Source organism: Metarhizium brunneum, chromosome 4 (assembly GCF_013426205.1).
Source record: "Metarhizium brunneum chromosome 4, complete sequence".
Lineage (NCBI taxonomy): Eukaryota > Fungi > Ascomycota > Sordariomycetes > Hypocreales > Clavicipitaceae > Metarhizium > Metarhizium brunneum.
The window spans coordinates 2,926,684-2,949,009 of record NC_089425.1 but is presented as its reverse complement, the minus strand read 5'-3'; the positions used below and the strand labels follow the sequence as shown (position 1 = coordinate 2,949,009).

Here is a 22,326-nt window from a genome sequence, read left to right as displayed (position 1 = left end):
CCCGGAACTAAGTTCTGGTTGGCGTTGGGGTGCGTGCATTATTTACCATATTACAAAAGGAAATTAGGCAGGATGGTCTTAATAATGGTTACATGATGTGCATTATGCAAGTGGACACGCAAACAAGAGGAAACTCATGTGATAATTCACGACTGGTGAAGGAGCCCCGTCCAACGTGAACCCTAACCCACCCGAAGCGCGACTTCTCCCGCAGCAGTTTGAAACAGCATTCAATCGCACATGGCGGACCGGGCCGAGGTAGCCCAAGGGAGGTGGAACATATTGTAGAAAGCAGCATGCATGTTTCCATTATTTAGGCCCGTATCTGCCACGTTGTCTGCTTGTCTCTCGGCTTTGCTGAGGATGCAGCTATTCCACTCCTACATTAGCCCCCTATTCCTTGCCGCTACATCCTCACTATGAGTTGTTCACTTTGCCCTTTCATGGTACGTGTAACCGTGTATACTTGTCTCTTGTGTATTATCAGAGTATGAATATTATTTGCACATGTCTCCCTCCCGTCACGTACTACCGCCGTCTTCACCATTCGCTTTGCCGGATATCCTAGTTGAAACAATACGCTGCCGCCGTTGACGATGCAAACACGCTCACAACATCGCTATTCAATAACTCGCTCCGCTCCCGAAATCGCACCAGCCAGATCCCTCGTATATGCCGGCCCAATTCGTTCCTGAAAATAGCAGCTCAACATGAACAATATAACAAGAAAATTTACAGCCTCCTTGCTCCGTGACGACCGCACCGATGTGGATTCTTGGGCGAGCTCATGTAGCAGTACGCCTTGGCAGCCTCGTCCGCCGGCCGGCCGTACATCTTTCGAATTTCGCAATACTCGTACTCACTGCCCATCCAGTCCTTGAGATGGCGGTGGAGTTCGCACCGGGAGATGCCGCATTTTCGGCAGTACACTTGGCCCTTGACACGGAGGCTCTCGAGCGCTTGGGGCGAAGGATCCGGGTCGCTGGTTTCTCTGCGAACAAGGGGGCCAGCACCTCGCCAGGCCCATTCCATGTCGTTTGGTCCAGAGTACCGGCTTGAGAGGGGAACCCTGCCGTTCTTGCGAAGGTGGAAAGAGTATAGTCGTGAATGGGCAAGTCCCAGGCAGGCGCCGTCGATAGGGTCCAAGAAGTCGAACAGAGCATAGTGCAGTTCAGAGGGGAGATCGAGCAGATTCATATTTGCTGATAGCCGAGGCTGATGACTGGGTTCTGGTTCCTTATCTGTCACGGACTGTGACCGGCGCGGAGGGGGCATTTTCGGTCGACGGGGTAGTTGAACCATGGGGCCAACGGTTGAAGATGCTGAAGAGAAGGTCGAAGACGCAGGTGAATCAGGCCGGACAATGGATGACTGCAAAACTGCATTTTCGGGAATGGGTGCGTGGCGATTGACGTGGGAGATGTAGTGAGGGTGGTAATGAGGCATGGACTGGTGCTGGTCACCTTGGTAGTCGGTCAGGGACCATCCTCTCCGCGGTGCTCTCATCATGCTGCGCTTCATGCTTGTTTCCTTCATTCGCTGAGCATGTTCTTCCCGTGACATGGTTCCGGCTTCGTCGTTCACAGCACTGGGACCTGCGACTCCATCTGTTTGTTCATGGGCGGAGGCGCCGCCGCCGTTGGACGAAACGGCGGGGTCAACGAGGAGTTGAACCATTGCGAGCGGCAATGTCGTTGTGTCAGGTACTTCGATATGCAAAGTTCGACTTGGATACTTCAATGACACAACCGGCGCAGCATAGGCCGTTGCGGTTCGTATCTCGTTTTCGCTTCGACTACGAGCGGTACGACCGTTGGTGGCGTGACCAGTCTAACGGGCGAGGCAAAGGAGGGCGTTGAGTGTCCCCTGACAAGAAAGTTTCGGCTGCCGAGAGGGTGAAAGTATAATTGGTAATTCGGTAGCCACGATAGCAGTTGTTTGGAGGTTGATCAGTCAATATCGCAGTAGAGGCATGGACATGGAAGACATCAACACTACTCCAGCTGCAAGGAGGGCCATGAGGACTTTATTTCAACGCTTTTGGACCGGGGGTGTAATCAAGGACACAGGCGGTCGGTCGGTCTCGGCGATGGGTGGTGTGCTTGAGTCTGGCATTATGGAGCCGCGGTGCCCACATCGTCCACATCGTGGGAACTCCTAGGAAATTTTCCCCTGGCCTGGCCGAGCCACCCAAACAACTCGGCGAAAGCCCATGGCCATGTGCCACTTTTGCTCCCGGCGTCGTCGTTCAGTTGCGATATACTACTAGTAGTGAGCTTGTGCAAGCGCAACCGAGGCGTCTATTTTGAGCTGCCCATAACGCGGAGCTCAGAGAAAGAAGAGGCTCAAGCCTCCCGAGTACGCGGTGTGTACAGAGGTGCCTCAGCCAACTGATCATTCGAGGCCGCGAAGCCCCCCGACTTTCAATTCTTGAACAGGAACCAGACGAGGATTCCCTCACGAAGACTCTTCAGGCGCACGCCTAGACAGCCGTCAACGGCTCTTCGACCAAAAAATGGATCAGCATGCGAGAGGGTGAAGAGCAGTAGCCGTTCGCATGATCGCACTTCTATAATTGGTTGCGTCTTGCTGTCCGGGCGTGCTGGAACAATGGAACTTGTGGGGTCTTCGAACTGTCTTACTCGTGGTGTTCTGTGGCTACAATAGAGCGAGTTCAGCCATTGCCTTTCCATCTTGCCCCCAGAGCTCTCTCCCTCAGGGTACGGAGTACAGCCTGTGGAAATGATTAATTAATTGACTTTTCCCTTCCCCAGATGAACGCACTTCACGTCACTGCGGAGTCGTTCGCCTCCCATGCCCCACGACAGAATACTACCACGATAGTTTGGCTGATTCCCAAATTTGCATCGCCCGACGTTAGAAATATATTGAGGCTCTGAAGAGGGATGTGGCGAGTATTGCGTGTGTGGCTGTTTGATCGGCAGGCACGGGACCAGAGGGCTTTCCCGGATGAATAATCCGTACGATAAAGGCATGCAGAGAACTGTCGACTCTGCAGCAAAAAGAAAGTGGCAACACGCGGGTTCCCTTGCAAGGGCAAGCCGACATCAAGGATGGTACTGCTTTACCATTTTGCCATGTTTTTCTATGCAGCGAGCGATGCGGTGTACCGGAGGGGTTCGTAGTGGTGTGCGGCGTTGCGTGCTTGATGCCAACACTCGCAACGCAACTCGAATTGGTTCGGTGGTCCGACTCTGTGGCGTCAAAATCCGATTCAACCGACACTAAGAGTACCATGGATCCATGTCCGCAGAGAGTTGCAGCTCAACGGCCTGCATGTATGGTTGCATGGGCCGGCTCGATCATCTAGAGCAACGAAGGGACGCAAATCTTGCCGCCAAAGGCGGACTTGGCGACGCAAAGAAAGGTGAGCGTTGAATTCAGGCGCCCTTCTCCGTGTGTATTCCCGCAACTGATGTTTGTTGAAGGCCTCGTCAGCCAACGAGGCGGCTCCGATGGAGGCCAACGGAGTCGTTGTCCCCATGATGCTCCACAAGCCGTCCACAAGCTGCTGGGGCCACGGCCCTGACGTGGGCCAGAAGGGCCCCTACGTCTGCAGAGGAGCATCATTGCGGAGCATTATCAGTGAGCTGCGACAATGACAGCACCTGTCGTAGGGCCCTTGCGGAGACTGTCGAAAAGACCCTAGTGGCAAAGTCAGTTGCGAAAACAAGGGTGCTGGCAAAGAAAATCGTTCTTGATGCAAAGAATAAGGGTCTTGTGAGGAGGCGACAATGTTGTCAGCGGAATGGGCCATGGGGGGAAGGAAGGGTCCAGGCTGCCTTGGCCAAGGGCAAGAACGACCAGCCCGAAATATCGAATGAGCTCTTCCCTCCATATTCACTGCCCACATGCAACAGACTGCATTGACTGACTCCATGTCAACATGGCATTTTCTGCTTACAGATGCCAAAAGAGATCACCCAACACTACTACTACATACCACCTTGATACATTAGCTGCAGCCGCGGATTGGCTTCCAGATCCCGTATGCAAGCCTTCGTGTATCCGTGAGCTTCGCAAGCGCCAACCAAATTTGCCAACCAATCCCTGTCCGTTCACCTGCTCTCTCGTTAAGTCGGTGAGGAGACATCATGCCACATCATCTGTTGGAAGGAATTTGTGACGATCTGCTGGGAGATGCCACCCGCAGGGTCTATTGATTGCACGCCACCTACAACTCGACATGTTGTAGCTGTGGTCGGCCCATGCAAGCCTTGGTTCTAGAAAAAGTCGGCACTCGACGAACCGTGGCTGTGTTATTAGCCGCCGACTGCTGGGCTTTTGGGCCGGGTCTCTTCCAAGTAATGTTGCAATGGCACGTTTCCCAAATTCACTCCCTCCAGCTTGCGAAATACGAGACTGACGTCGACTCAATTGATTCCTTTTATGACAAACAACCAGCAATTGACACGCATGGTCAAGTAGAGTCGTAGTGGCATGGACATAGCTCCTCGGATAATTTACCACGAGTCGGTTTATAAGGATGCTAAGAAGGGGCTAATAGATGCAGCCTGATCAACGCCCGGGGACATTAAGAACATCAATAGTTTCTGCAGTGATGATATTGATAGTTGAAAGCTACAAGAAGTATATTTGCATGAAGTACTACTCGCGGTACGGGAAACAACCTGACAATCAACACTTAGTCAGTCCGCTCCTGGTTGCAGTCGCAAAGGGAATGTATGCCATTGACCATGCAATGAGATCACTAAGGACCTGATGAAAGAATTGAAAACATGCCTTCTGCTCCCCAAAAAAGCACCATATCTCGAAAAATTATCAATTGTCGTGGCAATTCTGTCGAGAACACTTTACGATGTCAATATGGTTGTCAAATTTCTTCTTATCCACAGATGCTACCCTAGAGCGTGATGGCTACTGATGTTGCGCATTGCTGTCGTCGTCGCTCAACACTAATATCGGCAAAAAAAAAAGTAGCACGAGACGGTCAGATAAAGAGATACACATTCAGTAATTACTTTGCCAAATCTTCACTGTCAAGGGTCAGTTCATGGCTCCGCGAACAACCGATAAGTAAGCTAAATGAGCACATGGCAGAGGAAAACACAGCAAAAGAGGAACTTCCGAAGGGCATATAGTTCATACATATTCGTATTCCATTAATGCTCAACTACAGACAGTATTATTACCCAATCCAACATTTCGCAAACATCACCAGCGACGGGGCATAAATGGAGAGACAGTCTCAAATACTACATATCTTTGCTCCCGAAACGCCATTAAAGTGCAGGGTGCCCGCCCAGCTCCTCTTCAGTTCCCACGGGGCTTGATTCCAAGCGTATCATCTTCCATGCAAGTTTGTAGACATCTAGATGCCAATCCAGATGAGCATAATGACCACGTCCATGCCCTTGCCCTCACCACCGTCATACTTGAAGGTCCACATGCCGTCCTTCTTCTCATCCCAGTACGCACCGGTAGCGCTGTGCATGCCGCGTCGGCCGACGTGGGGCTTGCCATCGGTGGCAGTAGCCTCGGAGCTCGTCGAGATGTGAGGCTTCTCTTCTTTGGTCTCGGTGCCGCCGCGGGCCTTGTTCAGTGAGGATGTGGGCACGAGGTGCTGCACGATGGTGCTGTTGCAGGCGAACTTGAATGAGGGCGCGGAAGCTCCTTGGGGTGTTGACTCGGAGATGACGGCCTTGAGCATAGAGTTCTAGATGCGTGTTAATCGTTTGTTTTTCTTGGTGATGTGTCTGCGAGTGGGTTGGGCCCGGGGCAGCGTACGATGATGGTAGAGTTCCATTGCTCAGTCTTTGCGTGGTCGTAGAACTCGGCGCTACCGATCGCATTGTTGCAGACCTGATATGGATGTGTCAGAACCAGCAATCTATATGCAATTGTATAAAGATGGGCGGTAGGAAACAGGCCGTTTCGCCCATCGAGGAGAAGTTCGTACATCGGTAGCAATCTGCTTGAGACGGTTGAAAGGAATAGGCTGAAGCCGATGGTCAGTAATATGTCAAAAGGAGAAAGATGCAAGATCAGGGCTCAAATGTTCTCACATACAGGAGTAGACATCTTGATGGCTCGTGGCGTTGTTTGATCAGGGAGCGATGCAGGTGGAGCGAGGTTGAAGCGTAAACATAAACAATAGGTTGGTGGTGTATGTACATCAGAGGATGTACTCCGTAGGAAGGGGACCCAGAGCCGCGCGATAACCAATAAATCTGGACCAACCAAATAGCCCGTATTTTGGGAGATTGAATTGCCAAGAGAGATCTCAACTAAACAGCGACTGCAAATTTTTTTTTTAAAAAAAAAACTATGCCTAGATAATAATGAACCACCTGTACCCTCATCAACCTACCCAACTACCCTTGGTTTCCCAAACTATTTTTTAACTCGCAGCCAAACGTTGACTTCAATATCCCTTGTCCCTGACAGGTTTCCCGCTTTTGCCCATCAGGAGTCTCCTTGCTTCGCGGGGCAACAACACGTGACTTCGAACCAACCAGCCTACCCACGTGCACAAGAGCTCCCCCAAAACAGTTGTCACGGGTGGGGTTGAACCAAAGTAGTATGAGAACCGGAGCAGATAATCGCACCAGAGCCCTCTGCGAGAAGTAGTTTTTTTCAACCAACGCGTCCAATTTCGCATCTTGCTCAATCGATTCTGTCCCTGGACCGAGTTTCCTCCCCCGAAGAATTGACAAAGTCTGCAAGGTGCTCGGCAATTCAGGCTCGCTGCGTCAGCCAAGCGACAAGTATCTCGACCGAGCCGCAGCTTCAGGTGAACCAGTAGCAGCAGCGACCTACTACCACAGCGCTGCAATCCGCTCAATTGCTCTCAACAAACCGTCGCCGACATGTCTTCCCAACCCCTTCTCCAGACCTCCCAAGGTACGCCAAATCTTACTGCGGCCGTGGTTCTCGCCGCCAATGCTAACAGCACCAGGCAAGCGCATCGCCCTGCCCACCCGAGTCGAACCGAAAGTCTTCTTCGCCAACGAGCGAACGTTCCTGTCATGGCTCAACTTCACCGTCATCCTGGGCGCCTTGGCCATTGGAATGCTCAACTTTGGTGATCGCGTGGCCTTCATTTCGGCCTTCCTCTTCACCGGCGTGGCCATGCTGACCATGCTGTATGCGTTGGTGACGTACCATTGGAGAGCAAAGTCAATACGAATGAGGGGTCAGGCCGGGTTCGATGACCGATTTGGCCCGACTTTCCTGGCCATTATTTTGTTGTTGGCCGTCGTGGTGAACTTTGTGCTGCGTATCACGGATCACTCGAACAAGCAGAAGCACAACTAGGCGCGATGGGCTGAGTGCGCATCGAGAACTGGGTCGTGGTGGGATCGGGGTGGAGATTTTACATGTGTAATGAAGAATGAAGACACTCTGCAAAGGGGATACAAGAGGAGAGGAACATGGGCGACGGTTGAAGGGTGGAGAGGTCGTGCCTTGGATATCCAGCGTTGTCTTTCACTTACGTAGTATAAATGTTTGGCGTTGCAGTAAAAAATGCCATTTCGAATTTAGCGTCAACTCACTCAAACCAATTGGGTATCTTGCATATCTCCAAGCCGTAAGCAGCACTCCAGGCCACCATAACGCCGTTCCATATAGAGACCAATCCAGCCGCCTCCTCAAATCACCATGAGCCGTTGCAGCAGGACAAATATCATGCAGGCTCATGGGACTGAACAGTAACCCCCTTTCTGGCCTTCAGGTCTACTACCTCTTTTTTACTCAAGAACACCCTCAGGGACATGGTCACGCGCTTCGATGGTTCTGGTATCACCGCCCTTTCAAACCGACTCTCCATCGTCTCAAAATCGTCCTCGTCCTCGTCCTCGTCTTCACGATTCCTTTCCAGAACCGTCTCCTCAATCAAATCCTTCCTCTTTGCCTCTGGAAGTTCAAACATTTCATTATATTGAAAGCATGTCTTCCCCTCCTCCCTCAGCAGCCTCTTGCACTGCTCCACAATGGTAATCATCTTGCACACTTCTGCCGTTCGCGCATGCAGCAACACCACACACGGTAGGTCTGATGTAGAGCCAAGATGCGAAATAGCTTGCGTGACACGCTTCCGGATCTGTGTTGAGGATATTACAGAGGCGGCGAGGACGTTGTATTTTGGTTGGAGCTGGGCAATGATGGCTTCGTGAGGCCCTATAAGGGCTGGCTTTAACGCATTGCCGGAAGGGGAAGGGTGCGATCGAGCGCGTTTAGCTGCTTGGGTTGTAGAAGACGGTTCCTTGCGTTTTTTAGAGGCGGCAGAAGTCTCTTCTGAGGGCGTGGGCGACATATTTGCTTGAATCGGAATGGGCACTTGTGTTTTGTGAAATGAACTTTTTTGAACTTGGCTGACCTTGGGCTGTTGCATTGAATAAATGTGGGGCGGAAGCTTGCGAGATACATCAGTACGGAGTACTCCAAGTGTGCTTAGCTGATGAAGAGCATTTATTAGATGGTGAAAAGCGACGAGGAGTGGCACCTGGAGCAGTCAAGCACAAGGTACCGGAGTACCTGACAGCCGCCGGGATAAAGAATACGCCTACAGAATTGTTGACGTGATCTCTCTCTCTCTCTCTCTCATATTTCTCTTTTATTTCTCGCTCGCCTGCTGCCTACTAGGTACCACCTGTATATTTACCACAGGTATCACTCAAAAAGCCCAGTGTCATGTCTCACTGACTCTCACAGTATATACCTGGCGATGGCGACGAAATTATTTGCATGTGAATGAGCAGAATGATTCGCACCTCCAAAGCCTTGTGCTAGACATGGCTTCAATGCAGATCTGCAGCTCTAGATACTGCGACAACGTGTGGAGATGCTAGCATCTGAAATAGTCCAGTCACATGTCAACTGTGAAGTGCATCACGCCAAACCCTTGCGCCGCCAGAAGAGGCTGATTCGGCGTCCCTCCCTCCTCCAAGCAAGGTTCATGCCACCCGCGTCAAGAAAACTCTTGGAAAGGCTTTCTAAGCCGCAGTCGCGATGCCTTGGAGTATGCTACGTCTCCTGTGTAGAACACAGCTCTTTGTAGCTTCGCTCGGCTAATACGTTGAAGACTCCAACTTCCAACTTCATCCTGCCGGGCCCTGAGCATGTTTGAGCTTGTACCGGTTTGTCATGATGTAATCACGAAACCTGTTCCGATACGGGCCATGTTGGAGTCAAGTGGGACGACGGTGACGTCTTCCACGGCCACGCTGCGTACGTACTACTTGTTCGTCAGCTTGGCAAATTCTGCGTGAAATGCTCCGTATAACCACCGTGACTCACTCAGGAACTGGGCCGCCCTTCTGAGGCTGGTAACAATACGCATGAACATTGCCTGCAACTGATACAAGACATCGAAGCGGCCTGAAACTTGGGGAGTCCCTTGCTGCCTTGGGAACGTCGCGCCAGGAATGTGCTACGTACGTACCAGCAGCAGTGCTAGTCCAAGTGGCTGCATGAGATTTCACAATGACGCCACTCAGCCGGGGAACCTCGACATCGAATCCGTGGCCTAAATATCGATTCCATGCAATGTCGATTGGTCCACATGTGGTGTCAAGATTTTGTTTCCTGATAAGCCTCACTCCCTGACAGGCTGTGGTTAAGAATAGGAAGATGTCGGCGCGGGACAGCTCCTCAGACTGGCTGAACGCATTTCGTGTTTCTCGGGAGATGTTTGTGTCAGACAGCAACTTGTCGGACCTTTGTCGAGGCTAGATCCCTGATCAATACGTGGCGCACTTGTCCCGGTATAGACTCTCAACATGTCCGAATACTTTCCGCGCAGGCGGGTGTTTGGCAAGAAGAATGCACAAAAAAGTACGTACCTAGGCACCTGACCTGGCTCATGATCGAACCTCGAATTTCGTCTTGGATAGTGCTCCGTACTCCCCTGTACAATGTACATGGCGCATGGTGCTTGAACCACAAGAGACTGAGTTGACTGATGATAGCTTTCACCAACTCGTCCATGCTTTGTATTGAATACGTTGCAGTGTAAAGGAACCGTACAACCAGCCACCCTACGTACTAGCAATATTGAAGTACCTACCTGGTAAGTGAGACACCTGTTGCCCCGTACATAAGGAACAGGCTACGGAGTACTAGTACCCCGTACCCCGTACTCCGTACTTCAACTGGTGTTATGCAGCCCAATCTTTGGTTTCAATGTTCCCCCTGCCACATTCGATTAGGGAGCTGAGTCTGGTCCTCAATACACCACATCGCTATACTTACGAATGCGCTTACGTGGTGCAAATGGAGAGATGCTAGTACGTGCCTAGGTGAGGTACGCGAGGAGTACCCAGGTACTTGAGAGGACCAGCCCTTCAGTGGGCGGCGATGCACTCAGGAAGTTGTTGTCAACAGGTACCATGTGAACACAGCTACTTCTTAGCTTAGCATACTAAGTACTTTCGGCACTCCGTATAACACCACAACGATTTCGTGATAGGAGGACGAGGCATCTTGGGACTTAGACCTGGCCACTCGGTGTAGTCGACCCAGAGTCCTGAATACTCGGTGCTTTGCGCGGTTCTACTGGTTTGTATGTCTGGTCTGGTGTGTTTGGAAACGGCAGGCGGCATGAGAATGCGAATCAGACCGGCCTTCAAGGCTGCCACAGCAGCGGGTTGGCCTCACAGGCATTGGCGAGCTGGTTCAGCAGGCACTCACACTGACTCTGGGTGTCTGGAGCTCTCCACACCCCCTTGCAGCGAGTGTGGTGGATCTGAGTGCCTGCTGTGGAATTGGCGACCAGCGGTGGTCCAGTGGTCATCCAGTGCCCCAATACTCAGAGCTGCCCAGCGGGCTGTGTTGCCCGTGTTGCCCCAGTTGGGTCGAGTGTGGCCCACCAAGCGCACCAAGCAGATGCGGACGCTGCTGTAACTGAGTCTGAGTTACGGAGTATTCAAGTACTAGTGCTGGTTCCTTCTCGGTCAAGCAGCCCCTAGTCCAGTCCTCCATGTCGCTTTACTCCGTTCAAAGTTGGGCGGGTCGCCATCCGTGTCGTCCGCTCCCTGCCAAACTGGGTCCTGGCTGCGGGTAGTACGGAGTACTTGGCACTGAGCTCAGGGTACGTGGACGGTCGCGCGGCGCAAGGCAGCCAATTAGGTACCTAGATACATGTGTGCATTTGGAGGGCTGTTAGTAGGGACTGTGCAATGGCAGCACTTTATATGGCGCAGCCAGTACCCCGTCAACCTGTCCTTCGTTCCAGGTGCTGCTCAAGTGTGGCGGCGTCGTCCAGACAGTTTCGACGCCGCCGCCGCCGCCCGTCTGGGGCAGCCTGGCTGCACCAAAACAAATCCATCCGCGCACTCTTCCATTTGATCTTTGACCCAAGCCAAAGCGCCCCAGCGCGCCCCATTGTACGGGGGAACCGACCGAGTTCGTGCTCCCTGCCGTGCTGCCTCCAATCTGGTTCACCCGTGTCTGATGTTCACGTCCCATCGTCTGTCCACTGCTCCCACTGGCTGCTCCCACTGGCTGCTCCCACTGGCTGGCCCAGCTGGCTGGTCCAACATTGTGCGCACCCAAAACGCAGCTCGAGCTGTTCGCCCAGCTTCCAGTATCCAAACACCACCCAACACTCTCGCCTCCCCCCGTTTGCTCCCTCTTTCACTCCTTCCTCTGCGCTGTAGCCCATTAATCCTTTCACTCTCATCGCCTCTTTTTTTCCTTTTCCTTTCCCTCTGTTCCTCTTCAGACTAGTTGTCTCCTCAGGAGGCACAACTCGAGGCTTTCGTTAGCTCTCGATCATCTTGCCGGACAGTCCACTTTCTCCCCGTCGATTCTCACTCTCACTCTAAATCGCACGTTCGCTCTGCCTGTCGGACTCGCAAACCTGCCCTCTCCCTGCGGACTGACTCTTGCCTCTGGGGCTTGGTCGCCACACTCTGTGCTCTGACACAAACCCAACTCCCCGGTGTCCGACCTGACCCGACTTGCCACCTCATCAGGCACCCCTTTGCCCACATCATCCGCTCCACTTTTCCGTTTACGTCAGCATCTTTTTGGGGATCCACTCTGCCGACCGTGCGTTGTTGTTTGTCGCAAACATCATCCCGCAGACGTCGTGATATTCTGTGTCGCGACTCATCGGCAACCCATACCCCTTGTTGACGGAGGCTGCTTCATGTTTCGTTTCTGGAGCTCCGATTCTAGGGGAAGCGAACAGCCTGTGGAAACGTCAAAACTCCCGTTGGACGCGCACCAACACCTGGACGCTGCATCAGACCTGTCGTCGCAAAACGGCCCCGGCAGCCCGGCTCCCAAGCGGAGCTGGGATGCCTTTGACGACTCGAGTGAAGCATCATCAGATGTTTCTCTGAGTAAACGAATCAAGCTGCACTCTGACACCTTCGACTCAACTTCTGCGTCGTCATGCGACGACTCATTGTCTTCAGTCGGAGGTGATGGCATGGACCGCGCGCGCGACATCATCAGGCACCAGATGGGCCTCGAGGTGCTCCTCAAGCATGACGAGTTAAGACTTATTAATCAAGAGCTCGCCAAATGCCAAATCGCGCTGGAACAATTGCGCAGATGTCATCTGATTCCGTACCCTCAATATTGTCCGACCCCTGACCAGATGCTCGACATTAGCAGTGGTAAGGGCCCTGCAGCTATTACTCGATTCGGAGAACCAGTCCCCCAATGGGCGCCGCCATTCGGTGTTGTGGAAGGCCCATACGCACGGCATTACGCGAAGTGGCTCATCCCCGATCCCTCTTTCGACGGTGAACAGCCAGAGTGGCAGTTCACCCCAGAATTCGCGCGCGCACGAGTGCCCTTCAACGAGGGCAGAACGACAAGGAACAGTTTCACGGAAACCGGGCCGACTTCCAAGGGTAGACCAGTTCGCGGCAACGCAGGCCAGAAACTTCAAGCTTTGTCGAGCGGATATCCTCAACCCAAGGACAAGGCTGGTCCTTGTATCTTGAAGCGATCCGATGGCCAAACTGTTAAGCTGGTTTGCCTCGACTGCCATCGTGAAAACTTTTCCAGCACTCAAGGCTTCATAAACCACTGTCGGATTGCTCACAAGCGAGATTTCAAGAGTCACGAGGAAGCTGCCGTTCAGAGCGGACACCCTATCGACGTTGGTGAGAATGGTGGTCCTGGGGGCGCTGGCGCAGATGACAAGACCCAAGCCAGCAATAACGTCAACAACAACCCGTCGTCGTTTTCCACGCATGTACATCCCTTGGCCCGGCAAGACATGTCTGAGAAACAGGCGTACGTCGCACTGCGCTCGCGAATTGCCGACTCACTCAAGCTGTATCACCAAGGTAAGCTTCCTGGTGTTGGCGCAATTCCTTCAAGGACCACTGGTGTGAACGCACCAGTTCCCAAGAAGTCAAGGGCTGCCGCCACCAAGTTCAATCCTGCCACCGAGACCCCGTATCTGTCTCGTCTGATGAAGAGCCGCAACTTCAATGGCAACCTTCGTGATCTCGTTGCAGACGCCAAGACCAAGATATCCATCGAAGATATGACACCCGACGAGGAATCCGACGACACGGGCACTCCCATTACTGCCTTTGACGGACCAAATGATGCTGCTCCTGCCCGAACTCCTTTTGTCAAGCGCGTACCAGCCCAGAGCGGAAAGACGCCTGCTGCTCCAACCGACTCGCCCACCCACCCAACGAGCAGCAAGAGCCGTGCTCCGCCCATGTCTCCCGTATCCCCTCCTGGTTCTAGTCTGGATGTGATGTCCAAATCTGGTTCCGATGCTGTCTTGTCCGATGAAGATTTGGATATGGAAGCCAACCTCAGCCCCAATACGTTGGTTAGCAATAATGCGCCGTCTCTTGTTAGTGACGACGGAGAGTATGACGACTCTGATGACGGATCTTCCATGTCCGGTGGTAGTGATGAACTCGACAACGAGTCTGTGTCTGACGTTGCTGAAATTACGCTTGACGACGACCATGACTCGAGGTCTCTGCGCCGCGGTTCCAACGGCGTTTCTGGAACAGTGAGGCTCCGTAAAGACGATGCCAAAAAGCAGCATGTCACCTTTCTTGGGCCTGTGAATCGAGCCAAGGAACGAAGATTGCGCAGAACATGAGTTGTCTTTTATGTTTCCTTTGCGATTTACTGCGATGGTTGCTAATTGACTCCCATACCTTGTCCAACATCACAACCTCAACCTATCTACGCTTCAACAGTCAGTGGCACATGATGGGGGTTTCTCATAATCTGCTACTGATATCTTTTTAATCCCTCTACTCGATTTTAGTCCCTTCTTCTTCTTCTCTCTCTTCGATTACACTTGCTTTTAAAAAAGAACAATGAACGCGTGCTTAAGTGGCAGCACGGTTACACGAGACTTCTGTTTTCACGGGACAAAGGTCTGCGTGATATAGTAGCAAAAAATTAGGAAATCCTTTCGGCGTCCAAACGGCTGACAACAAGGCGGGGTCGGGCTTCAGTCAACTTCATACCGCAGTTTTTCTGTAGAGATATCGTTTACTTTTCTTGTTTCTCACTAGGCGCAACGGGAGAGCGGGACTTCTTTTCTGAGAGATCGACTTGCAACTTTGGCGCGGTTGCTAACAGTGGTTGTATGATTTTGGACCACGGAACACCATGGGAGGACCAGCCTCGTTGTATCATAAAGTTTGGTTTAGGCAGTACTTTAGAGGACTGCGGAACACGGTTGACTTGGCTCGAAGTTGAGCAAGCCCAAACGACCCTTGCATGATTTGTGCCCATTGTGATTTGATCAAAGATGCAATATTTGATAGGACCACAACTGCTAAGCAGACGTCTCATGAGATGTAATATGACAAGAATACCTTGGTACCTAGGTAGTATCCCATGTCCTGTCTCATCAATCTAGCAAAGCACTCTTATAAATGTCAATGTCTGAATTGCGCGCTCAGAAGGCTGCGTTGCTAGAATGATGAAACAGCATATGTGGCTGACATATGGTTCAAAATAAGCACAGAATACTTCTACAAGCCGTGTTTCAACCCAAGAAACCTGGACTACTTGAACACGTCCCGGCCATAGCTAAAGCACCATTGATGCAAAGTGTAAGTAAGGAATGGGCAAAGTCAATTAAATTAAGAAATTAAGTAAGTGCTACATACGCATCCCGGACACGCTCATCTGTATTCACAGCGCTCCGTACCGCCAGAACCCACGCTTCCCGCCAATGTTTTACAAGACAATAGCTACGGCACCAGCAACGGCGGCAAGCATGCCGGCAGCATTGCCAGCGAGGCTCTCGGCACCATTGGTCTTGCTGGCGCTGGGAGCGGACGAGGTGACAGACCTTGTGGGCACGACAGACGGGCTAGAGGCAGAGGCAGAGGCATCGTCGTCGGCTGCGGCTGCGGCTGCGGCGGTCGTGGCCGCGGCCTCGGCGGTGGAAGTGGCCTTTGGGGTGATGGTGGCGTAGGCAGAGGCCGCCATGCAGGCGCCGTTCATGGCTTGGGTGGCCCCCGGGGCGCGGGCGTCGTTGGGGCAGTTGTTGTAGCAGCTATGATTGTCAGATTGCCTGCCCATGATATATTGGGTGAGTTTGGAGGACTGGGACTTTACGTTGCGATGGCTTGGGAGGCGTAGCATTGGCATTCGTGGTCGGTTGAGCTGCAGGCTGCAAGCTGTCGAGGCGGGTTAGTTTATAGAATTGGGCATGGAGTAGCTTGAGTTCCTCGGCGCGTACCTTTTCATTCTCGCTCTGAAGGCATTGCCTAACGATGAAGTTGGCAAGGCAGTCCTTGTCGCCGTCCGTGGGCACGGAGACGGTGGGAGCGGCGGCGGTGCTCCCGGCAGTGACACTGCTGATGGTGACCATGGCGACATAGACGAGGAACTTCATCTTGGGGACCGGTTGAAGATGGCTTTAGGTGCTGAGAACAGGGGATGTGGTGAGCGGGTGATGGTGAGAGGGTTAGGAATTTCAGATGAGCTTGCTTAACGAAAGACCAAGGTACTGACACCAATGAGACGACTTCGCAGGCACAACAAAGGATGAAGAAGGGGAAGCAGCATCACGGGGGAGGTCCGTGGTTTAATATATCGTACGGAGTAGTACTCCCAACCACACCGTATGACTTGTTTGATTCCAAGACGGTGGCGTAGAACTAATAACTTCAACCGATATGGGTGAGAGCCCTCTCTTTGTACAGTCTGCAGTTTCCTCAGCCCCAGATGACCATTGAAACAAGAGGGGAAAGAATGCCTTTTTGGGGCCAGTGATGCTTTGTCTAGGACACATGGCTGTCCGATATACTGGGTCTCTTACCGTACTGTAAACGGAAGAGTACGCAAGTGCTTGACAACGCTGCCCATTATCCAATTTAACGCCGCCATTGCTAAATAGTCAACCGTATGAGGGTCTCAGTGTGCTGGAAACAGGCTGCAAAAACGCTCTAGTTTGGCCCAAATCTGTCGGTATGTATCGCTACAGGTGAGGTACACCCACGAACGGGCGGTGCAAATGCATGACAAACGGGTGTTATTGTAGTATGTAGGAATGAGATTTGAGTTTCTGTGCCGACGAACTTCCACCTTCTCATATGACAACAAGCTGCGATGTAGGATAGGAGGGGAAAGTCTCATGACTGGAAGTGGTGCAAATTGCTTTTGTGACACCCCATTGCGGCATGAGACAGGTCGACCTGGCAGGGTGATTGGACGGCGTCTCATTCAGAGACACGGGAAATACGAATGTCTTGGCTGCCATGCGAGGTCAAATTTCAGGGAAAGGCAGCAGGGCACTCTGCGGCTGGCGTACTCGGTAATTGTTGCCCCGGAGATGATCATGGTCCTTTTTGGTTCATCTTGACCTTGGGTGGTAAACGAAAGGGTTGACGGGCGTCGTGCCGTTGCATTCCTATCATATGGCGATGAGGAGTACGGAGTATTATGGCCAGAATCTGTCTGTCGGGTCAATATTTTGACGAGCGAGGACGTTTGAGTCTTTGGCTGGGGGCTCTTACAGCAGTGCTACCTCGGGGTCTGGATGGTCTCGTATTGCCGCATCGTCGGCAGGACGGGAACAGTAGTAATTTGACCCATCAAGATTTCTTTCATTCCGCATCAAACGTGCTCCCGTATCCGTCGGACGTTGCTTGGCAACCTAAGGACAGACCGCTGGTGTATCAAGGCTGCCTCACAGCTTCGTCCACGCGCCAAGAACAGGACAACTGCTGCCTCCCAGGCATCATTTGCGCCGCGGGTGATACTATGGCGAAAGAATGGCGATGAAACCGAGGCGTAAGCTTTTTGCAAGGCAGCAGACAAGTACCTAGGCGTGTCAGCAATGCCGTGGGCAAAAGCATTTCGGATGGATTCGAACCGGACAATATTAAAAGGTCAAATCCAGCTGCACCAGGCAAATAAATGAGAGAGAGGGTCAATTTGATGCTTTGAACACACATGCATGAATGTACAAGCCGACGTCATTGGCTGCCCCTCCAGGAACAAGCTTCACTGTTCCTTCTCCAGTGCCTGACCCCTCCTGTAGGCTCAAGTGCTGTCACATTCTCCCCCACCAAGTGACCAAACCTCACCTCAGTCCGAGTCCGAGTCCGTCAAGACACACAACCAGGCACAATCTCGGAGCATCACCGTCTTGTGAGCTTTCAGAATTGTGGCAAAACCATGGCCAGCCCCTCCATTACTTTGAACCGCATTCTCGCGGCGGCTCCGTCTACCACCAGAGGACAGCCAACGCAACTGTCCGCCGACTCGAAAGGCCAGCGGATAGCTTACGCGGTAAGCTCTTGTCCACTCCATGCGGGATGTCGGTAGCTCAGCATGATACTCGTACCAACATCTAAAGCGCCCATGATGCTAATGCAGCACCTTTCAGTCGGGAAAATCAATCTTTGTCCGCTCCATCGACAACCCCGCCGAATCCAAGGAGTACACCGGCCACACCGCCGCTACAACTGTGGCTCGTTTTTCACCTAGCGGGTTCAAAGTCGCCAGTGGTGATGCCAGCGGTACGCTACGGGTGTGGGAGCCTGAGAACACGGATAAAACCATTGGCGAATATCACATCATCTCAGGCCGACTGAACGATGTTGCTTGGGATGGTGAGTCGCAGCGCGTCATTGCTGTCGGAGACGGCAAGGAGCAGTTCGGCCGCTGCATCACGGCAGACAGCGGAAACTCGGTGGGGGAAATCATTGGTCACTCGAAAACCGTCAACGCAGTAGCTATGAAGCCGCAGCGCCCCTTCCGTGCTGCAACTGTTGGCGACGATGGCAACATGGTGTTTTATCACGGCGCTCCCTACAAGTTCAACGAGAAGAGTGCCTTACACAAGGGCTTTGTTTTCGGAGCCTCATACTCTCCCGATGGAGCTGCTCTGGCGACTGTAGGCGCCGATAAGCGAATACAGTTGTACGACGGAAAGACTGGGGAGCCTATCAAGCAAATTGGCCAAGGAGAACATACTGGGAGCATATTTGCTGTTTCCTGGTCTGAGGATGGCAAGAAGTTTGCCACGGCAAGCGCTGACCAAACGATAAAACTTTGGGAGGTTGATTCAGGCAGCGTCATTCAGACCTGGAAGTTTGGAGACGGACTTAGCATTCGAGATCAGCAGATGGGTGTCGTCATTCCCCATGGCCGAACCGACGGTTTGATTATTAGCGTAAACTTGGAGGGAGAGCTTATTTATTTGAATGAGGGCAAGAACGAACCCGTCAAGATCCTCCAGGGACACCAAAAGAGCATTACTGCTCTCACTGGCTCCTCTGACGGCAAAGGCTCTGCGCTCTGGACAGGAAGCTTTGATGGCCGGGTTTGCCACTGGAACATCAAAACAGGCACGGCTAGTGTGGTGGATGGAGGGTCTCATACCAACCAGGTTGTACAGATAACAGGGGTTGCGGGAAAAATCTATACCGCTGGCTGGGATGACACGGTGAAGATTGCGGATGAATCAGCTGGCACCTTTGTGGGCGAGCCCATCAGTCTTGCGGCACAACCAAAGGGCGTCAGTGCATCCGACGGTGTCCTTTATGTCGCCACGGTTTCGTCGATTGCGGCGTATTCTGGCGGGAAGCTTCTGAAAGAGACAGCAGTCAGCTATACTCCGACATCCATTGCCGCCTCCGGAAGCTTGGTCGCCGTTGGAGCGGACAAAAACTCTGTCAAGGTATACAAGGCCAGCTCCGGGGGCTCCTTGGAAGAACTACAAACATTGACGAACCCTACTGGAACAATATCCGCTTTGGCCTTTTCCAAGGATGGCTCTCACTTGGGTGCTGGAAACAGCGTTGGCAAGATTTATGCATACAATACCGCAACATGGGAGGTGGCTTCAGATCGTTGGTCTGCCCACACGGCGCGCGTGACTTGCATTGCCTGGGATGATTCTGGCGCATACGCAGCTAGCGGAAGCTTAGACACCAACGTCTTTGTGTGGTGTTTGGAAAAGAGAAACCAAGGGAAGCGAATCAAGGCTGCCAACGCACACAAGGACGGAGTTAATGGCATCTCATGGATAGAAGGCGGACAGATTGCCAGCGCAGGAGGGGATGCAAACGTCAAGATTTGGGACGTTAAGAACCTGCCTTGAATATAAATAAGACTTGCGTAGGAGCCCCGTATCACTCCTTTATTATTATCAGCTCTCGCTGAGTACATTTGTGACAGTATTGAGGCCGAGCCAAATACGAACGAGATCAAATTTGTAAACCCCAAACCCCAAAACTCCCCAACGCAATATGAAGTTGAAGCATGGTTTGCGAAATCATGGCTCACCTGTCAATGTAGGGGCTCATCATTAGGCCTTCCTAGGTTGAGAATTGGCGCGAGGAAAGATATACCGATAGAGCCTATGCGCCTAGTCATGAGACATCTGCGATATTTCTTCTTTCTTTACTTCCCCGGGCCTGATGTCCCAGAGTCCCAGAGTCTCCTTCTCCTTACCCCTAACATTATGGGCCGGCCATCGTGTTGTCTTATTCTCTTCCCAAAGAAGGACCGCCTTGTGAATCGCTTCCTGAAGATCAAGACGGCTGAATACAAGTCAGTCGCACACAATTTACTACAACTGGCACAGTGAACTAATTATACTGACTCTGCGGAACTCATGGTTGCGTAACCTTGCCTCGCAAGATGTTTGGCCATTTCGGTTTGGTGATCATTGAGCAATCGGGTATTGGGAACCACGATGAGAGGAAGCCCCATCTTCCACGCATCAAGAATAGTTCCAGTCCCTAAATAATCGCATCAGGACGCAATACTGGGGCATATCTGCAGGTTGCAAGCACTGACCTGCGTGTGAGATGACCAAGCCTTGGGCTCGCTGTCCCGGGCGAGCTTGGCAGAGAACCATTTCGTCCTTCATCAAATTGGGTTTGACGTCAAACACGTCAACATCGAACCCCTTGGGGAGTTTCTCCTTCTGGTCTGAGAATCGGGCACTGGCCCAGGGAATGTCAGGTCCACATTGGACATGCAGGGCTGTGAAGCCTTGTTCTCTGAGAAACTGCCAAAAGGCAGATTGGAGAACTTCTTTTGTTAATTCCTCAAACCCAACAGTTGCGCCGACTGTGACGAGACAGTACCTTTCGAGGGCACCTGAATTTGAAGTCATTTTCAATTTGGTATTTCTACCTCATTGTTGTTGGGAAGGCAGATGGTATAAGCGAGGTTGTACACCAGGCGGAAAAGCTGGCATCTCTCAGTCTCATTGAAGAGGTCACCAAGTGGAGCTTGCACGTTGCGCGCCACAGCATCCACTGCCATCCAGCATGGCGTCGGGGCGCCAAGCATGGCAAAACACCGGCAAATTTCTGTTCCTCGACTGCCACTCAATTGACCTCTGCCAAATTTTTGATAGCTACATATCCAGGTCGGGGCTGGTACAACCTCAATCAATTCGACATGGCGTCGGCTTCAAATGCCGCAAGGCTATGTGCGCTGGCATGCCGTAGGGCCCCTCGAGTCCATCCACTGCCTCTAACACGGCAAATTTCTCGGCAAAGCCTCGCTGCCCAGCGAGCATTCAGCACGTCATCTGCGCGATGGACCGACGAGAGGACGAAAAAGGAGGGGGCCGGACAGGGCGAGGGAGAGTCACCGCAGCAGTTGGAGTTGAAGACCATGAACAAGGCTTTCGCTGAGACGGCCACCCCCGAAGGATTGCGACAGCTTGACGAGCTGGCCAAGACAAACGGCTACAACACGATCGACGAGTTCTTAACAGCAAAACTGAGACAGACGCCTGGCTGGGCATCCGAAGACAGAGCATTGGAAGAGGAATTACTCAAGGACGACATTGGCGAGAAGCCCAATAAGTCATCGTTCTGGTTTGACGAGGAAGACCCCGAAACCAACACCGAGGAGCATGATGAGTTTGATGAAGATGACATTACTTCTATGGCGCATGGCAAGCTGGAGGAAGTTCGAGAGATGAGACACTACGCCCGATTGGCAGCTTGGGAGATGCCTCTTCTCGCCAGTAAGTTGTACCCCCCCCTGCAGAGAACACCAAAGATTGGCACCCGAAATTAATTACATGGCCGTGACAGAACTCGCCAAGCCTTTCGTGCCCCCGAAGGAGAATGAAGTCCTCCGCTGGCGATACACAACCTACATGGGCGAATCACACCCCGCCGAAAGAAAAGTAGTCGTCCAGTTCGCCCCCGACGATCTGAAGCTCACGCCTGTCCAGACGGCCAAGCTGAAGAAGCTTGCCGGTCCCCGGTACAACCCCGAGACGGACCTCGTCAAGATCAGCTGCGAAAGCTACGAGCACCAGGCCCAGAACAAGCTCTATCTAACAGGTTTAGTGGATGATTTGATTGCGGCGGCCAAAGACCCCAAGGATACCTTTGAGGATGTGCCTCTGGACCTGAGACATCACCGTATCAAGGAGAAGCCGAGATTCCCCAAGGAATGGAGAATGACCATGGAGCGACGACTGGAGCTGGACGAACGGCGAAAGGCGGCTGCGATTGCGGACATGGAGCGAGCCGAAGGTGGATTGCTGGTGGACGGCAAGCAGGCCATTGACAGCTATCTGATGCAGAAGCTGATTGAGGAACAGGAGAAGCAAAAGGTTGCAGAAATGGTGCCTGCGCCCAAGGCCGGAAAGGGTGCTGCGCATGCGAGAGCAAGGAGGTAGACGTGTTTGTAAATTTCATCCTGTTTAGCGGTCGGGGGTGGCTTCTGGCATGGCCGGATCTGTATAATTGAGCATGCGGATAGCCTGGGCGTGGGTGCCCTGGATGTACAGTAGATGTAGAAATTCATGTCCTAATTTTTGGATACCGGCGGTGGGCAAGGCCATTAGCAAGGTGGTGAGTAGTCCCTGCTACAGGAGCGTCGAGTACTCATATC

The 22,326-nt window shown here is 52.4% G+C and overlaps 9 protein-coding genes across 9 annotated transcripts; 4 read left to right on the top strand and 5 right to left on the bottom strand.

Annotated features, from left to right (window-relative positions):
- Positions 1–732: 732 nt before the first annotated feature.
- On the bottom strand, positions 733–1,677 carry G6M90_00g075740 (uncharacterized protein; the record flags this gene model as incomplete). Its single annotated transcript, XM_014690039.1, has 1 exon — positions 733–1,677. The coding sequence occupies one exon, from the start codon at positions 1,675–1,677 to the stop codon at positions 733–735; it is 945 nt and encodes a 314-aa protein (XP_014545525.1).
- Positions 1,678–5,353: 3,676 nt separating this feature from the next.
- Positions 5,354–6,063, bottom strand: G6M90_00g075730 (uncharacterized protein; the record flags this gene model as incomplete). Its single annotated transcript, XM_014690040.1, has 4 exons — positions 5,354–5,698; positions 5,770–5,844; positions 5,942–5,980; positions 6,052–6,063. 4 exons carry the CDS (start codon positions 6,061–6,063, stop codon positions 5,354–5,356), a joined length of 471 nt encoding a protein of 156 aa, XP_014545526.1.
- A 788-nt stretch (positions 6,064–6,851) lies between these two features.
- Positions 6,852–7,299, top strand: nrf1 (Vacuolar transporter chaperone 1; the record flags this gene model as incomplete). Its single annotated transcript, XM_014690041.1, has 2 exons — positions 6,852–6,885; positions 6,941–7,299. 2 exons carry the CDS (start codon positions 6,852–6,854, stop codon positions 7,297–7,299), a joined length of 393 nt encoding a protein of 130 aa, XP_014545527.1.
- Positions 7,300–7,669: 370 nt separating this feature from the next.
- On the bottom strand, positions 7,670–8,299 carry G6M90_00g075710 (uncharacterized protein; the record flags this gene model as incomplete). The annotated part of the gene is made up of 1 exon (XM_014690042.1): positions 7,670–8,299. The coding sequence occupies one exon, from the start codon at positions 8,297–8,299 to the stop codon at positions 7,670–7,672; it is 630 nt and encodes a 209-aa protein (XP_014545528.1).
- Positions 8,300–12,136: 3,837 nt separating this feature from the next.
- On the top strand, positions 12,137–14,077 carry G6M90_00g075700 (uncharacterized protein; the record flags this gene model as incomplete). Its single annotated transcript, XM_014690043.1, has 1 exon — positions 12,137–14,077. One exon carries the CDS (start codon positions 12,137–12,139, stop codon positions 14,075–14,077), a length of 1,941 nt encoding a protein of 646 aa, XP_014545529.1.
- Positions 14,078–15,174: 1,097 nt separating this feature from the next.
- On the bottom strand, positions 15,175–15,838 carry G6M90_00g075690 (uncharacterized protein; the record flags this gene model as incomplete). Its single annotated transcript, XM_014690044.1, has 3 exons — positions 15,175–15,496; positions 15,559–15,620; positions 15,683–15,838. 3 exons carry the CDS (start codon positions 15,836–15,838, stop codon positions 15,175–15,177), a joined length of 540 nt encoding a protein of 179 aa, XP_014545530.1.
- Positions 15,839–17,625: 1,787 nt separating this feature from the next.
- Positions 17,626–19,555, top strand: G6M90_00g075680 (uncharacterized protein; the record flags this gene model as incomplete). The annotated part of the gene is made up of 2 exons (XM_014690045.1): positions 17,626–17,739; positions 17,837–19,555. The coding sequence occupies 2 exons, from the start codon at positions 17,626–17,628 to the stop codon at positions 19,553–19,555; spliced, it is 1,833 nt and encodes a 610-aa protein (XP_014545531.1).
- A 267-nt stretch (positions 19,556–19,822) lies between these two features.
- Positions 19,823–20,578, bottom strand: alg13 (UDP-N-acetylglucosamine transferase subunit alg13; the record flags this gene model as incomplete). The annotated part of the gene is made up of 3 exons (XM_014690046.1): positions 19,823–19,997; positions 20,060–20,198; positions 20,257–20,578. 3 exons carry the CDS (start codon positions 20,576–20,578, stop codon positions 19,823–19,825), a joined length of 636 nt encoding a protein of 211 aa, XP_014545532.1.
- A 290-nt stretch (positions 20,579–20,868) lies between these two features.
- On the top strand, positions 20,869–22,111 carry RSM24 (mitochondrial 37S ribosomal protein mS35; the record flags this gene model as incomplete). Its single annotated transcript, XM_014690047.1, has 2 exons — positions 20,869–21,445; positions 21,516–22,111. The coding sequence occupies 2 exons, from the start codon at positions 20,869–20,871 to the stop codon at positions 22,109–22,111; spliced, it is 1,173 nt and encodes a 390-aa protein (XP_014545533.1).
- Positions 22,112–22,326: the final 215 nt, after the last annotated feature.